The sequence below is a fragment of the Nanorana parkeri genome, unplaced genomic scaffold, assembly GCF_000935625.1.
Source record: "Nanorana parkeri isolate BGI_ZX_2015 unplaced genomic scaffold, ASM93562v1 scaffold819, whole genome shotgun sequence".
Classification (NCBI taxonomy): domain Eukaryota; kingdom Metazoa; phylum Chordata; class Amphibia; order Anura; family Dicroglossidae; genus Nanorana; species Nanorana parkeri.
Genome location: NW_017307087.1, coordinates 389,329 through 405,746, shown reverse-complemented (window position 1 = coordinate 405,746; position 16,418 = coordinate 389,329). Strand labels below are relative to the sequence as shown.

The 16,418-nt window shown below is 44.8% G+C and overlaps 1 protein-coding gene across 1 annotated transcript; it reads left to right on the top strand.

The window, feature by feature from the left end:
* Window positions 1-1,573: 1,573 nt before the first annotated feature.
* EGLN3 (egl-9 family hypoxia inducible factor 3) lies at window positions 1,574-12,575 on the top strand. Its single transcript, XM_018565156.1, has 5 exons — window positions 1,574-1,930; window positions 4,380-4,499; window positions 5,061-5,197; window positions 5,284-5,357; window positions 12,541-12,575. The coding sequence occupies exons 1-5, from the start codon at window positions 1,574-1,576 to the stop codon at window positions 12,573-12,575; spliced, it is 723 nt and encodes a 240-aa protein (XP_018420658.1).
* The last annotated feature ends 3,843 nt before the right edge of the window (window positions 12,576-16,418 follow it).

The following is a 16,418-nucleotide window of genomic DNA, read 5'->3' as shown; positions in this document are numbered from 1 at the left end:
ATGTAACCACTTTTGAGAGCAGTGGCCCTGGCAAGTGATTTGTACAGGGTGCATAGGGTGATGTTTTAGCTTTTTTCCCATATGAATGAGCCCTAAGGGCCAGTTCACTCCAATTGCGGTGCGTTCCAGAGCGGTAGCCGCTGAAACGCACAGCAATTGCTCACAAAACTTCCCCCTTCGTTCTAGGGTGGGAGGGGTCACTGACACCACAGCCTTGTGCTAAATTAATGGGACCCGTGCACTGAGCACACACTGCTGCACAGCATCACATGCTAGGACCGCTGTGTTGCCATTCATTAAAATGGGAACCCAAAGCAGCTCTTCAGTTGCTGTGCATTACAAAGCACACCAATACCATGCACTGCAGGAAAAAAGTAATGCATGCACAACTTTTATTTCCGATGCACGGTATCGCACAACAATGCATGGATGCCGAAAGGTGCAAAGGGGTGCCAATCAAATGAACTGCAATGCACCAGCACACCTAGCATGCAATGCAATCTTCAATGGTGTGAAAAAGCCTGCAGAAAGGAAAATCCATTTCACCCACAGTGTCCCCCATTATACTGTCCTCTGCCTCACCCCCCTCATTATACTGTCCTCCTCCTCACTCCCCCATTATACTGTCCTCCTCCTCACTCCCCCATTATACTGTCCTCCTCCTCACTCCCCCATTATACTGTCCTTCTTCTCAACCCCCATTATACTGTCCTCCTCATACCCCATTATACTGTACTTCTTCTCTTCCCCCCATTATACTGTCCTCCTCATTCCCCATTAAACTGTCCTCCTCCTCATTCCCCATTATATTGTCCTCCTCCTCATTCCCCCATTCTACTGCCCTCCTTCTCACCCCCATTACATCCCTCAGATCCTCTTCCTACCAGTCCTCAGGTTCCTTCTCCTCCCCCCTGCCTCAGTAGTACAACACGCTCTCTCCTCTGAGCCCCCTCCGCCCCGCTCTGTTTACTACACTCAGCACTACACTCAGTCAAAGGCTACATGCACAGCCAGGATTCCTCAATGGCGGATGACACTCCTCCCACTATGGACGCCGTTTCCTAGTTACCCGTCCCACCCACGGCCACCTGAGCCAATCCACGTTTTACTCCTTGTATCCCCTGAGCACGTGCGGCCCGGTCCTTCTCTGACCGGGGAGCAGACAACGCCCGCTTCAAGCTCGGATTGGACCTGGTGAACCTGGGCGTGGTTGTCGGCTTTAAATCAGAGGGCAAGCCCCGCCTGTTTAGTGAAAAGCGCTCATTCCGCACGTACAGAGGTGTATAGGACTGGCGGGGGTTGGAGAGCCGTATACATACACGTAGCTATATAGGAGGACATGTATACAGCTGGTGAGACAGGCAGAGCAGGAAGCTGTGATCCCAGCACGCTGCCTTGTTCTGTATATAGACCGCTATGTACATGTGCCCCGCTATACTCCTACTGAAGACTGAGCTCATCCTAGCCTAGTGCTAGTCACTATTCATTGCACTGGGAGATTCTGAACTTGCTGCAAGTGCTGACCTACATTGTGAGACCCATGGACTGGATCTCCTCATCACCTTCCCAAGTCATGCCTCTCAAACATTGCCCATCTGTGGACCTTGAGAAGCTGGCCCTGCAGCACATTGTGCCTCAACTGTGCTCTGTTGGCTACTGTTACCTGGACAACATCTTGGGAGAGGAGTTGGGGGACCAGGTACTGGCCCAGGTGAGGCGCTTGCACGAGGAAGGGGCGCTGAAGGATGGCCAGTTAGCGGGGAATGTACGAGGCGTCTCCAAGCAGCACCTGCGGGGGGACAAGATTACGTGGATCGCTGGCACTGAAGAAGGATGTGAGGCTATTGGACTTGTCCTCTCGGTTATAGACCGACTTGTGGTGTTGTGTGGAAGCCATCTGGGCCAGTACTATGTGAAGGAGAGGTCCAAGGTGAGACCCTCTTCTCATACTGGCTGTCTCCATCATCCTGGAGCCTACAACCCATCTCAGCCTGTTGCACGTGTATCTTTTGTGGAACATTTTCTTTTCTGTCTTAGTACATTTTATATTTCAAAAACAAAAGTGCAGTCAAAGCAACAAAACAAACCACATCATTACTTTGCATTCACTAGCTGCCTAGGCGTTCATGTACCCATCCTGTTGCCAAGGCAGACTCTGCTTTTCAAGTCTGACCACTGCCATTAGTTGGGTCTTGTTTGATGTGTTTGGGTTTTTTTTTTCTCTTAATATGCCTGCTTGGTTCATGTTTTGCCTTTCATCTACACGGCCCTCCATTGCTTCCTCTTACATCTCTTCCCTGGATCACACCCCTTCTTGCATCCTCCCTTTCCTCCTGACAGCACTTCTTATGCTCCTGGCCTTGTGCTAACTTTGGTCTGTACTTGCATGCAATAGGAACTACTAGATCCAAGCTTTCCCATACCTCCTGGATTAATTGCATGCACATTCTGGACTTTGCTCCTGTATTCACTGTTATCTTAGATCACCACAACTTTAATGTTCTTATCACTCTCATTAAGCTCTGATTTAACATATTAGGTTAACTCTTATTGCTGTCTTTCATCTGTATTCCCTCTCCTCCATTAATGTGCCCACGTCAGGAAAGTTTCCACATAGTATTCACATTTGGTTGGACTTGGGCTGTAGTATGGAAGATACTATATAGTATCTACTACTAGATGTATACTACTACACAGGTTATCTAAGCATCTTCCTCGGTTCCGATTAGAGTCTGAAACATACCTGGAATTGAGTGACCTGTATGCATATCAATGATGGGGTATGTTCCTGACGCCCATTAGAACTGGAGAAGCTGCAAAATGTCTTCAAGTACAATTCCAATTGACTGTGACTAACTTCTAGCTAGTAGAAAGACAGGTCACCAGCACCCGAGATAATTTAAATGGATTAGTCCTGGACTGCTGTAAGGTGTGCGGAGAGCACCCTCACCAACTGTAACTTCTAGCTAGGTCATGACCTAGGCCCCTCTGTCTGCGATTCCACTGAATACTATTGTTCTGCCCGCTTTGGTTAGCAGGGCCACCCACTGTTAGAATTCACAGGAATCGGCTGAAAATAACAGTGGGTGGCCCTGCTACCGACTCCTAGCTCAACAGATCTCGATTTAAAAATACGAAGAAGCCAGAGCGCTAATTTCTCGGCTGAACAGTGACTGCAGCCAGTAAGATGCAGTCTGCTCGGGTATTCTGACAGCCACGGTTGTCTAAAATACAATAGCTGGCAGTAGAGAGCCCCCCGTTTATGCTGTTAAGAATGGATGGGGAAATCAATTAGATTTGTCATGTTTATCCCGACATGGCTGGACAAGACAAATCTAACGGTTATTCACAAAAGGGTCAACAGTTTAGAGAAGTGAACAATCAAATTTTCTCAATTCAGCTCACTTTCCAATTCAGTTGTGTTGTCCTAGCTTGTTCACTTCTCCAAACTCTTCACCCTTTTGTGAATAACCCTGTTGGTGTATAACCAGCTTTGCTCTGGTCACTTCATACATACTGATGTTCCGTTACCTGTTTTCTACAAGCATACTATAGTCGTACCTAGCTCATACTACATCTGTGTATTGTATTAAAGGTCTGTTTACCTCTAGTTTAGTGGTGTATTAGGTATTGACCATTTTTTAACCCTTTGCCCTAAATAATTGCACCCAGTGTTGCACTACATGCAGAAGTTTTTCCTCTTTACTTGAATCCCAGCTTTAGACTTCACTCGCAATCTGATTATCCAGTGAAATGCCAACACCTTCCATAAACCTTTGCTCCATAACCTTTTACTGTCCTTGCTTCTTAATGAGCAAGGTAAGACTCAAAGCATACAAACAATAACGGAGCTTTGTATTCTGCAGTACAGTTTAGAAGCCTTGAACCAAAAGGCATTGGCCCCAATAATTCTAGGATTCAGTAACTGCAATGTCCCCAGTTCAGTTGACGACTCGGTAAATAACGCTCTTACTCCGCCACGGTTAGATTTAAAAACAAGATATTGTTGCCCTAAAAGAGATCAAGGCTTTGAAGTTTGACTTTAAATCCAAGGTAAAACTAAACCTTTACAGCTGTGGGGTTCCCATGTATTACTGTTCAACATTTCTTAAGCGTCAAATCATAGCAGTCAAACATTTACTTAAATGGTGTGACTCGAATAGACCAAACTAAAATAACTGGCCACTTTCTACTGCTTTTGTACCTGCAAGTCCCTTGCAAGGTTGTAGACCAGCTTGAGGGAACCTTTGGTGACTGATGTCTTCCCAGAATGCTTAGTTATCAGAGTGCAGACCATTCTGGGATTTGTAGTTCACATAAACTGTTGTATATTCTTGCTTTCTAGGAACTGAAAGGTCAGATCTATTTTTATTTTCCAGGCAATGGTAGCTTGTTATCCAGGCAATGGAACCGGGTATGTGCGACATGTAGATAATCCAACACAAGATGGACGCTGCATTACATGCATCTATTACCTGAACAAGAACTGGGATGCAAAGGTAGGTTCCCAATTATCGTCTGGCCTGGGAATCACTCTGCATCCTAAAGAGACAAAATACTTGATGGAACTATTAGACCTAGAGTAGCTTTAGATGCTTAATGCTGAAGTTCTGCAGTCTTGGCTGTCGACAAGGGATGCAGGAGAGCACAGCAGATGTTCCTGGGACTAATCTGTTACTTCAAAACCTAATCGGCTCTTCTCAGTTTAACGTCCAGGTGGAAAGCAGACACCTATAGGTTTTCTATGGTCAGATGGAAAAAGTGCAACATATTCCTCCATCTACGCTAAACTGTGTGGATGGAGTAATCTCCCGCTGGGCCAAGCTTCAGTATCTTGCTAGTTGGCCCCGCTGGCTCTCAAAATATCTGAACAATCTGATTGGATGCAGGCATTGTTCAGGTAATTTAAAATGGCTTTATTTTTATATATTGCCTTGCTGTCATTGAAAACATATACATTATTTCCCATGGTCAGTTCCTCTGTAAGGGACCTTTATTTTGTTTTGGCTCATGGAGGTGTTCTGATTCACTCTGTAACCTCTTTGGTGTATCTGTTGCAGGTTCATGGGGGGATTCTGCGAATTTTCCCCGATGGCGGCTCAGATGTTGCGGATGTGGAGCCACTCTTTGACCGGCTGGTTTTTTTCTGGTCTGACCGTCGCAACCCACACGAGGTTCAGCCTTCCTATGCTACCAGGTAAGCCCCAGCTCATAGGACACAGTGATATACAACTGTCATGTTATTTCTGCAAGATCTGTAATGGTTATCCTTCTGCATCACAGGTATGCTTTGACCGTCTGGTACTTTGATGCCAAAGAACGAGCAGCTGCTAAACAGAAGTTCAAAAGATTAAGTGGTAAGTTGCTAAAGACTGCTATTTGAAACATGAGCAAAATCTGTATATTTTGTTTACATTGTTAATAGAGCGGAGAAGGACTTTATTGCTGTCTTTGACCCATTGAGAGGTTTCCTGTCACCAGTCCCAACGGCACCTATATTGTTGCTCGGAGCTTAAATTCCTGTTTTGTCTTGGGTGGAATTTGCTTATATTCATTTTGGAGAATCCACTAGTGAGAATGTCATCACCTCCCAGGTAAATCGCTGAAAGGAATAAATAATGGACTAAAGAGGAGAGGGGAAACAGGTAATTCAATCCATTCGCTAGGTGTCACCAGCCCAGGAGGCACGGAGGGATCTCCCCAGTCACCAGCCCAGGAGGCGCGGGGAAATCTCCCCAGTCACCGGCCCAGGAGGCGCGGAGAAATCTCCCCAGTCACCGGCCCAGGAGGCGCGGGGAAATCTCCCCAGTCACCGGCCCAGGAGGCGCGGGGAAATCTCCCCAGTCGCCAATCGGACAGCTCAAAAATTTTCAGAGGACCGGCACATCCCCACTCTATCCAATAAGTTTTTGTCTGGAGATTCACTTTTAATGAAAAACATTACCTTTTTTTTAATGAATGTAAAAATGAACTTCTATTTGCTCCCGTTAGATCTGTTAAATAAAAAATTGAGAGAATTCTATTTCTGTTTGATAATGGTTAATCCTGCCAGAAATTTGGTGAGCTTTTTGTACTCTGCCTCTGCTGACAGTTATCAGTTAAAGGAGAACTATGGGGTTAAGTCTTTTCCCCAAGGTTCTCCTTAGGGTAACGGGAGGACACAAACTAGCGTCCTCCCGTCACCCTAGGCTGTAGCTCGCGGTATACTGAGACGCTGAAGCGGATCCCGACAATTGTGCCGGGATCCGCCCAGCTGCGTGACTGACAGCTGGCTCTGCCTATCTAGAGGCAGAGCCAGCTGTACCCGCCCCTCCCCCGTCCGTTCCGCCAGTCAGTGCTGGCGGATCGGAACGGGGAGGGGGGAATCAACCTCTCCCCTGTCACGGTAGAGAGCCGTGACAGGATCGAGAGGTGAGCGAACGCCGGTATGTGTTCGCCCACCTCCCGATCTACTGAGCCGACCTGTGACAGTCTCATTGTCGCAAGTCGGCTAGAACTATGAGGTGAGTGGAAATCACTCGCCTCATAGTTCTCCTAAGTGGACTCATCCTTTTAGTCCCCTTTAATGGACATCACTGCTCCCTCCCAATGTACAGATGAATACTTAGAGATCCAACGGGCCCAGCCTCAGTTGATTGCTTACATCCTGCAGCGGTCCTCTCCTCCTCTTGGTTGTGCCTGTGCAGTACATCCCCATCGACTTCTATGGAGTTTGTCTGTCTCTCAGCCGAGAGATGGGAGTTAGACGAGCCACATAGAAGTCAATAGGGATGTACTGTGCAGGCGTGGCCAGGAGATGTCTGCCGTAGAATGTAAATAATCAGCGGAGGCCAGGCCCGTTGGAATCTGGTGAGTATTTATGTCACGCGGCACAGGGAGGGAGGGATCGCTGATGTCCCTTTAAGCCTGAATTCACACCTGTGCGTTATGGAAAAGCGTGGCATGTTCGTGTGTGGCATTCGCCGCGTGTCACCATTGAGTTCAGTGGGGCCTGAATTCTTGACAAATGTGGCAAAAAAGCTCATGTAGCAAATTTTGTGACATGCATTCCGTGTGTTTGGTTTCCATGTCTGTACACGTTTTAATGCACACAAATGCGGAGGAAAAACGCACATCTTCCTGGCTGCATTTGGCTTGCCATTACAAATGAATGGCAATGCAAGGGTGTTTTGCGGTTTCTATTTCTGTAGACGGCATTAAATTCCATACCACACTTATCTTGGAAGTCAAAGGTTAAGGTGCCCCTATATAGCCTAATGCGAGAGAAACGCAAGAGCGTCTGTATGGCAGTTAATACTTTATTAGGATAAGCAACAGATATTTCTTTCCACAATCATTAATGTATTCTGGGATTTCTAGGTGTTAGCAACTCATTAGATATACTGTGAAATCAACATCATGTGAAGTGTTTTAAAACTTAAAAGGAGAACTGTGAGTGATTTTTCACTCCACCTCATAGTTCGGGGCCGACGTGCGACAATGAAACTGTCACATCGGCTCAATTGATCGGGAAGTGAGCGAACACATACCATCGCTCGCTCACTTCTCGATCATGTCCCTGCAGAGAGCCGTGACTGTCACTCATGGCTCCCTGCAGGGATTCTCCCGCTCCGATCCTTCAGTGCTAACTGGAGGAACGACCGGGGGAGGGGGCTTTGCCTCTGGATTGGCAGAGCCAGCTGTCAATCACGCAGCTGGGTGGATCCAGACTTGTAATGTCGGGATCCGTCCCGACTCTGGCGGTCCCAGTATACCGCAAGCTGTAGCTTGTGGTATACTGAGCTTTTGGTTGTGGGAGGACGCTAGTTTATGTCCTCCCGTGACTCTTAGGAGAACTATGGGGTAAAGCGCTTACCTCCTAGTTCTCTAAGCTTGTGTCCTTGGCACAAAATAATTATTGGCAGGCTGTAGACTAAACAAAACCACACGTTTCCAAACCAAGTATACAAAAGGAGAAAATACACAGCTCTGAGTGTCCACAATATCTTTGCCACCATCGATGCATGGCAAAGCATGTGTTTTTGTGTGCGTTTGGTGTGTTCACAGAAAGCGCAGATGTAAATACGGCCTAAAGGGGACTTAAAGAGCATATTCTTTTTAACGTGCGCTCATCCTTAACTTTCATCAGTTTAGATATTTTGTTTAATATAGTGTCGGAAGGACTGCCGTTGTCCATGGCAACCAGTCGGCTTCTGTTCCCCCTCCCCCCCAAAACAGCTTTGAACAATGTAACATTCAAAATCTGACTAAGTTTCAGTTGCGACAAAAGGAATTTTATTCATTTCCTCCTGTAAGTGGCTTTGGGTACCTATAATTTGCACGTTGCTCTTCAGCTGTAAATAAAGAACCGGTCTTTCTGCTTTTGCTGAACCCTGTAACTCATTAAAGATCATTCTATAGCTGTATAATCTCTCCCCACATGACTGTAGGACATAACTGAACTTTAGTCGTCCTCCTCTCGGTTTTAGTCTCACCGACATTCTGGGAATTCAGGAGAGCAGTGAGAACTTGAAGCATTCTCGTGTAGATGGATTGAGGCTCACGAATGGCCTCGTATAGCTGATATTTATAGAAGTGTGGCAGCACTTCTCAGCTCAGAGATCTGCCTTGTAGAAGCATCCAGATGTGTCAGCTTGTATGTGTGTTTCCTGGTCAGTGAAAACATGTGCAGTGTGTGACTGTGTACGTGTGTGACACTGTGTACGTGCCGGCCTGTATGTCATGGGAGGAGCCCCACTCTGTAAGTTTATCACCCTTCCAGTCACAAGCTCTTTGGTGATTAAAGCAGGCAGGAAGCTATCCTTATCAGAGGTCACAATGTCCCCTTATAGCTAGGGAACGTACACATTTACATTCATTCAGCCTTCTGTTGCCAAGGCCGTATCGGATGACAAAGTATGTCAAATTATAGTTGCATAGGTTGAAAAAAAGACCATGGTGTTCAATCTATAGATGTGAGGAAGGATTATTTCCAGGTGCCATTCACACGCTATACACAGCTGTACACAAGCGTAGAGATCTTCATTGCAGCCATGTGACTGTTATTTGTAAGTCTCATTGGATTCAGCTGACAATCATTTTTTTTTTTTTTTAAATCAGGTTTATCCTGGTGTCAGCAATTGTGAATTGAGCCTTGTCACCCTGTTACCTCTGCCATGTTATTTGGGGGGTACCCTACAGCTACGTATTAGGATAACATGTCTTTGTAGGTCACGTCCTAGTAAGGCCTCATTCACATGAGAAAAGGCCGGCACGTACAGCTCTGTGCTGCGTGCACGGCAGTATCGGGCAGCTCCCGGGAAGGACAGGTGCGTGTGATTTAGTATGCAGCCCCTGTCCTTCTCTATGGGAGTACGTGGCCGTATGCTGCCCTACGCTCACCCCAAGTGCAGGTCCGTACGGGTGCAGGTGTCCCGGCTCGGATGCGACAGGATCCATCCTGTCAGTGTAGGGCAGTGTACGGTCGTGTACTCCCATAGAGAAGGACCGGGGCTGCGTACTACCGTAACAGCTGAGCGATACGGGCGTGCACGGAGCTGTACGTGCCGGCCTTTTCTCGTGTGAATGAGGCCTAATGCTGGATTACAATTCTGTATACCAGATCTGCTCGCTGCCCTCCCTGAAATGATATTTCTGCTAAAAGGCCTCATACACAATGTATAGCAGGGGTAGGCAGATCCAGCTATGGTGTCACTACAAATCCCATCATACCTATGGGACTTGTGGCTGTCAGATTTCCAATGCCTCATGGGACTAGTGGTTCCACAATAGCTGGTGGGATGGGTTTGCTTACCTATGGTGTGTAGTGCTGATAATTGTTACTGTTTAATTCAGTGTTTTTTTTTTTTTGAGAGCCTATCATTTTTACCTTAAGACCCCGTTCACATATAGCGACATACCTTTTGCAGCGGCCGGGATAGCGCGACTTTCGGGGCGACGGTAGCGCGACCTTCTCCGTCGGGCTCCATAGAAAAAAAGCAAAATCCGCCGAAAAAAGGGTCCGGTAGAAGCGACCGCGACGAGCGACATGGAGTTAAGACAGCTCCATTGAATAGCATTGGCCGGCAACTTCTCGCGATATCGCGCGGCAAAAATGCGCGATATCGCGCGACAATTCGCTATATGTGAACGGGGCCTAAAGGAGAACTATGGGGAGAGTGAAATACACATCACCATAAATGGAGCCGGCGTGGGACACTGCAGCTGTCACACGTCGGCTCTATAGATCAAGAACTGAGTGATCACATAACGCTGATTGCTCAGTTCACGATCTTGTTCCTGCAGAGAGATGTAAAGTTTTTATAGCGTGCTCCTTAGAGAAAAGACGTGCGACCGTACAGTAGTAGGCTCTAGAGGGGCAGAGCCAGCTGTCAGTGGTGGGGGGGGGGGTTGGATCCTGACAATTGTCAGGATCCTTTCCAGCTGCACCATGACTCTACACTGTTGGCATATAGCAGTGGATGATGAGTTTTGTAAATGTAAATGTCCTCCTGTGACCCAAAAGAGAACAAATGACAAAAAAGGTTTGGCCATAGTTCTCTTTTTTTTTTTAAAATAGGCACAGTTACATGTTCACTTATTATTAGAGTATGCAACCTCTAATTTGTGTGTTCACTTTAATTTATTACCCAGTTATATAGTTGTTGGACGTGTGTGTGTGTCAACAGAAAATACTTGTCTAACTTATTAACCAATGTTAGGGAAAGGTGTATATAAAATGATACTGTACATCGAGTAATGTTTTTCCATATTCCATTCCACTGCCTTCTTCACTAGAGCTGCCCATACACTGGTAGATTTTTATCCGAGCGTTCATATGAAAAATCTCTTTAGAACATTCAATAATGTTATCAGAGACTTGATGAATGTCCTTCAAAATCAAAAGTTAAAATCAAATGACATTTTGGAGTGAGTTTCCTAAATAAAAAAAACCACATTCCCTGCTAGACTATTGATTTTTGAAGATAAATTCTCCATCCTGCTCCGGGGTTTTTTTTCCTTTTTACTAGTCAAAAAACTTAATGTAGCCACATTCATTCTTAGAAAAAAAAATGTTTTCAGAGCATTCATGTGTTCTGACTTGTTTAAGGAAATAACTTTATGCAGTAAAATTCATGTTTCACTGCATAAAAAAAAGAACCAAGTAGAAATCTCATTAATTCCTCTGACTTCACATTTGTGTGGTGCAGATTATTGTAAAGCATCACACATTGTGTATGGGTTTTAGGGTCTGTACCCATTCATTTCTAATGGGCCCCAACACCCATCTATGCAGTAAACAATGCACCTGACTAGGGCTTCAACCAACTAATCGATAATGAGAATAATTGTCAACTATGATTATCGATTAGTTGGTTGGATCCCCTAGCTCTCAACACTGGGAGGAGGGCACAGCAAGCAGTGGGCGGGTGCAATAGCTAGCCTTCTATTGGCTATTGCAATTTGAAATGGACAATAGCAGGCTGGCTATTGCACCAGCCCAGTACCTGTAGTACTTGCATTCGGCTGCCGTCTGTGGAATCTTGTCACTGGCAGCTGTCATTTCCTGGCTGAATCTTTTCCAGTGCCACGTGCTTACAATATAATTAAAATATATATATCTATCTATAGATATAGATATATATAGATATTAGTGGAAAAGTCATTTTTGGTTTTGGCCGACAAATTCTGCTGTGGGAGGTACGTTGCGGTGCCATGAAATGCCAATGGACCCCAAATGCATCTGCCACCCACAGTGTGATCGCCCACACTGGAAGGCGCTGTACCTCAATGCTGTGCATTCCAGTGCAATTGCAAAAAATTGTGCATGCAGCTTTATTCTGAAGTAAACTTTGTAACACTGCATTTGTGTATTTTATTTAAAATTAAGGATGGTATTTACATTTTATTTCATCAGATTTTGATCGAAAAAAAATCGGCCAACTAATCGATTTTATGAAAATCAGTTGCAGCCTACACTTGCCCCTTTAATGCACCACAACACACACACACACACACACACACACACACACACACACACACACACACATCTATGAAAACATATGAGCTGTGCAACACATGAAAAAATGTGCAGCACTATGCAAAATGCAATGTTTCTCATAATTCACTAACAAGAAAGGTGTATCTGCATCAGTGTACAAGGGCCCTAATATTTTGTTTGGTATGATAAAACGTGCCTGGAATGATGGTTGAGCAGTATGATTAACACTGGTTCCCGAGTTCATCACGTCTATATACATTGGGGGGAATTTATCAAAACTGGAGCAGACAATCTGAAGCGGTTGCCCATAGTGACCACTCCGCTTCTATCTTTCTTTCTCAAAGCTCAACTGAACTAATTGAAGATAAACGCTAATTGGTTGGCATGGGCAACTGCTCCAAATTCTGTCTGCTCCAGTTTTGATAAATACTCCCCATTATTATGACTGCACAGCCACAGAGATAAAAAATGTACATGGTTCACAGCAGTTTTTTGTTTTGTTTTGTTGTTTCTTTCTATATTTGAAGTCTGACATTTTGCCTCTTTCCTTTTTAACCCAGAATCCATGCAGGATCCTCCTTCCACGGACAGTTAAATGTCTATCACATAAGAATATGGCATGTTTGTGTGTGTGTGTGTACGGGTGACGTACGACCGAAAGAGCCAACGCAATGCTTGTGATCCTGCTACCACAGGAGAATGTTATTTTAATTGTCTACAATGAAGACCACATGCCTAATCGATTAGTCCAGAAGTGAAAGCATGGAGCTCAGACTGAGTTAATCTTTTAAGGGCACTTTAAGGACTCATGAAGCCAGTGCTTATGTCAAGCAGACGGACTGGAGCTGCCATCTCTGTGCGTCAGCACTGCAATATGTTGGATGGCAGAGTATCTACCCATGTGACTTGTACAGGATCATAAAATCCGCTTATGGCACCTGATTTCTATTTGGGTACAGCATGTTAATATACTGTGTAGTCTAAGACTTGACTGATGTATAATATATATTTACTATGGATTTAACGATGGAGGGAATGGTACGGTCACTGAGCGGAACACATGCCTGCAGGTCAGAGCATGTCCACCTTGTTGTCAAAATGTAGTTTTCTCTTGAAATACTTTGGTAATGACTCTGCCTGTTTCACAGCAGGCAGTATTGTTCAATGATTTTTGTAAAAGGTTACAGTTCTTAATTTGTATGAAGTCTTTCTGTTGGATTTTTCAGAATAAACAGTTTGACAATCTCAGCGTTCTCCTTTATTCCAATTCCTGGTGACTCAAATAACGCCTTTACTTAATACAAAATAAAGAGAACCAGTCATGTCCAAGCTTATGCAAGAATTTTAATATGAATTCATGAACGATTATAAATGTGCATACTTACATTGAAATGTTTTCTTACTTGTGTCCTTATCTAGCTTCACTGTCATTGTCAGAGGATGGCTATGAGGCTGAGATAAGAATACAACTGCACTATATATATTTATAGGTACCTTAAGTCTGACGGTTGCTTACATGTCAAGTGACTAATCTATTACACTGAGGTTGATTTGCTGAAGGCAAATCGGCTGTTCACTTTACAAGGGAATTGGAATTTTTCCTTTGCCTAGTGAATGAAGTGAAAGTTCACTTTGCAAAGAATAGCCAATTGTGTGCAAGGAAAATACAAATTTAGAGTGTCTCGGTTCCATTTTATTTTTGCGCATCTTTACGCAGCACAAAAATACAGCTCCATACGCTGCTATGTGTATGGAGCTATTTGCATATGGGGAAAAAACGCTGCACGCATCTATGCGCAGCGTATTATATAGCAGTGTGAATGAGGCCTAAGCCACAACTTTTTTATTTAGCTTTAGGAGCAAAGAGATGCTATGTTGGCTAACAGTCCTAATGAACCATTTTTTAAACAGAAATAGCTACTGTTATTTTCTTTAAAAGTAAGTTCTCCTCAGAGAAATACATGGGTTACCATTGCTGGGCATCTAAAAATGCTAGTTGCCTGTTTTTTTTCTGGACCCACACCAGAGGAGCAACTTCACAGCCAGGCAGCAGTCGTTTTCCAAAGATCAGTAATGGCAATTCATGTATTTCTATCACAACTTTATCAAGTCTTTTATTTGGAATATGGTGGGTATTTGTTTTGGCCTCTGAAGGCAAAATTTGAGCCCCCACCACCCGTGACCACCCAACAAAGCAGTACAACTTGTATGAATTCTGAGGTACAAACATAATATACACTGCAGTGTAACCATTTTAACGTGATCCTGGCCCTTGTAGTTTGTTTGCATAGATTTAGCTGGATAAGCAAATCAAGTCGGTCAATGTAGGACATCATGCAAATATTGTGCCTATTGTATTACAAGTGTTTAGATGACATGATTGTCCATGAGTTGCAACTTGCTAAAAGTTTTATGTAGAAGTCATGCCATCAGGATAAGACATTGTTCACTTATAACATTTGAGACAGAGAACTATAAAATCATCTTCTAAAATCAGGAGTTTTGATTTTCTTGTCCTTTATGCTTAAGCTGGCCATACACCTTACAACCATCGCACGACTTTCATCCTGCGATGGTTGTAAGGTAATTAAAAGCTTGTACGATCTGCCCATCTTGGACAGGCAGATCGTACTTGCGATCATCGCAAGCCCTCCCTGCTGAGTGGAGGGCTTCCGATGATTCCAATGCTGAGCGGGCAGTGTGCGCTTGCGTACACCGCCCCGTGCGGCATTTGTCTCCCGAGAATGCCACTAACCCGCCGGGTTTTCAAGCCTGCTCGGGAGACAAAAGACGTGCAACCTTACAGTAGAAACAGTCGCACACCTGCCGATTATCGTACGCTCGCGGAATCACCCGCTATTATCGTACAGGTGTATGGGCACCTTTAGAAAGATGCAGCCTAGCAGGAGCAATCTCTGCTTTTGTTGGTCATATAGTTAAGTCATTAAGCCCAGAGGTCAAGCAATTAGGTCTCATTCACGCTTGCAAACAGTCTGTGTCCAGGTGAGGTCATCCATCGGTAGATGCAGCATGTTTAATTACATGCAAAGGGCCTGCAAACAGCTGGGGGCAGCCATCATTGCATTGTACATGGCCTCCCATCTGTAACTGATCACGTGAGTCTCATGGAGGAGCGATCTGGCCTCATTCACAAGTGTGAATGGTGCCTTACACTGAGTGGCCAGATTATTATGACCACCCCATCAGTACTTCGTTCGGACATGAGATGTTGAAAGGTGATGCGAGGAATCTTGACACTGCACTGTTGCCCTTCTGTTGTCTTGTACCAGTCTTGCCACTCTCCGTTCTACCCTAACATTGACTAGTCGCTGACGGCCACAATTCGCACGTTCAGACCCAGATTTTCGGCTGACAGTCCAGTCTTTAACACTTTAACAACAGCTGCTCTTGAACATTTAACACATTCTGCTGTTTTGCTGATACTCGCTCCATGGCTCCGAGCGCCAACAATCATCCCACAATCAAAGGCTGTTAAATCGCGTTGTTTACCCATATCTTCAGAAAACAAATCACTTCTACTGTCGTGGTAAACAACCTGCTTCCCTATTTATGATGGTCTGGCCCTCCCTTCAACTTCAGCGCAAAATTATAGCTAATTTGCCTACAAACGTCAGGTGGTCATAATAATCTTTCCACTTAGTGTACAGTGGGATACAGAGTGCCAATTATCTACAGATCTCTCTAGTCTATAAGCCTCCTATGTTTTGTGTATATTGTAAATGTTTTTAATGTGCTAAAAAAAACTGCATTGGGTGGGAATGGGCCCTAAAAATACATTTTTTTTTTAAATTTCAAATATATACAAGACCATTAAAAGGCCAATAGCCTTTTTATCCCAAGGACTTTGCAAATGGCAAAGTAACATGTTTGCTTGTGGAAGAAGACTTAACACTCAGTGGGTGTTCCATGGGTAAGCTGAAGGTGCCCATACACTGCTTGATTCTCGTACGAGAATCGAGCAGTGTGAACGAAGACGTGCGACCGTTTCTACTGTACGGTCGCATGTCTTTTGTCTAAGGAGCACGCTAGAAAACCAGTACGATTCGTAAATCGTACGATTTTCGGCTGGTTTAAACGGTGCTCGGGAGACAAATGCCGATCGGGCCGGTGTGCGCACGCGCACACTGCCCGTTCAGCATTGCGGTCATCGGAAGCCCGCCCCTCAGGTGGGCGGGCTTGCGATGATCGAGAGTATGATCTGCTTGTCCAAGATAGGCAGATCGTACGTTTTTTTAATCACTTTACAACCATCGCAAGACTAAGGTCTTGCGATGGTTGTACAGTGTATGGCCACCTTAAGGAATACATGAGGCAAAATTCAGAAGGGGAATGGATGTTTGTATTCCAACTAATAAAAGCGGTAATAACTGTAGACTAATATGGTAGTATTTCCATCCAGGGAGTTGCGTCGGATCGG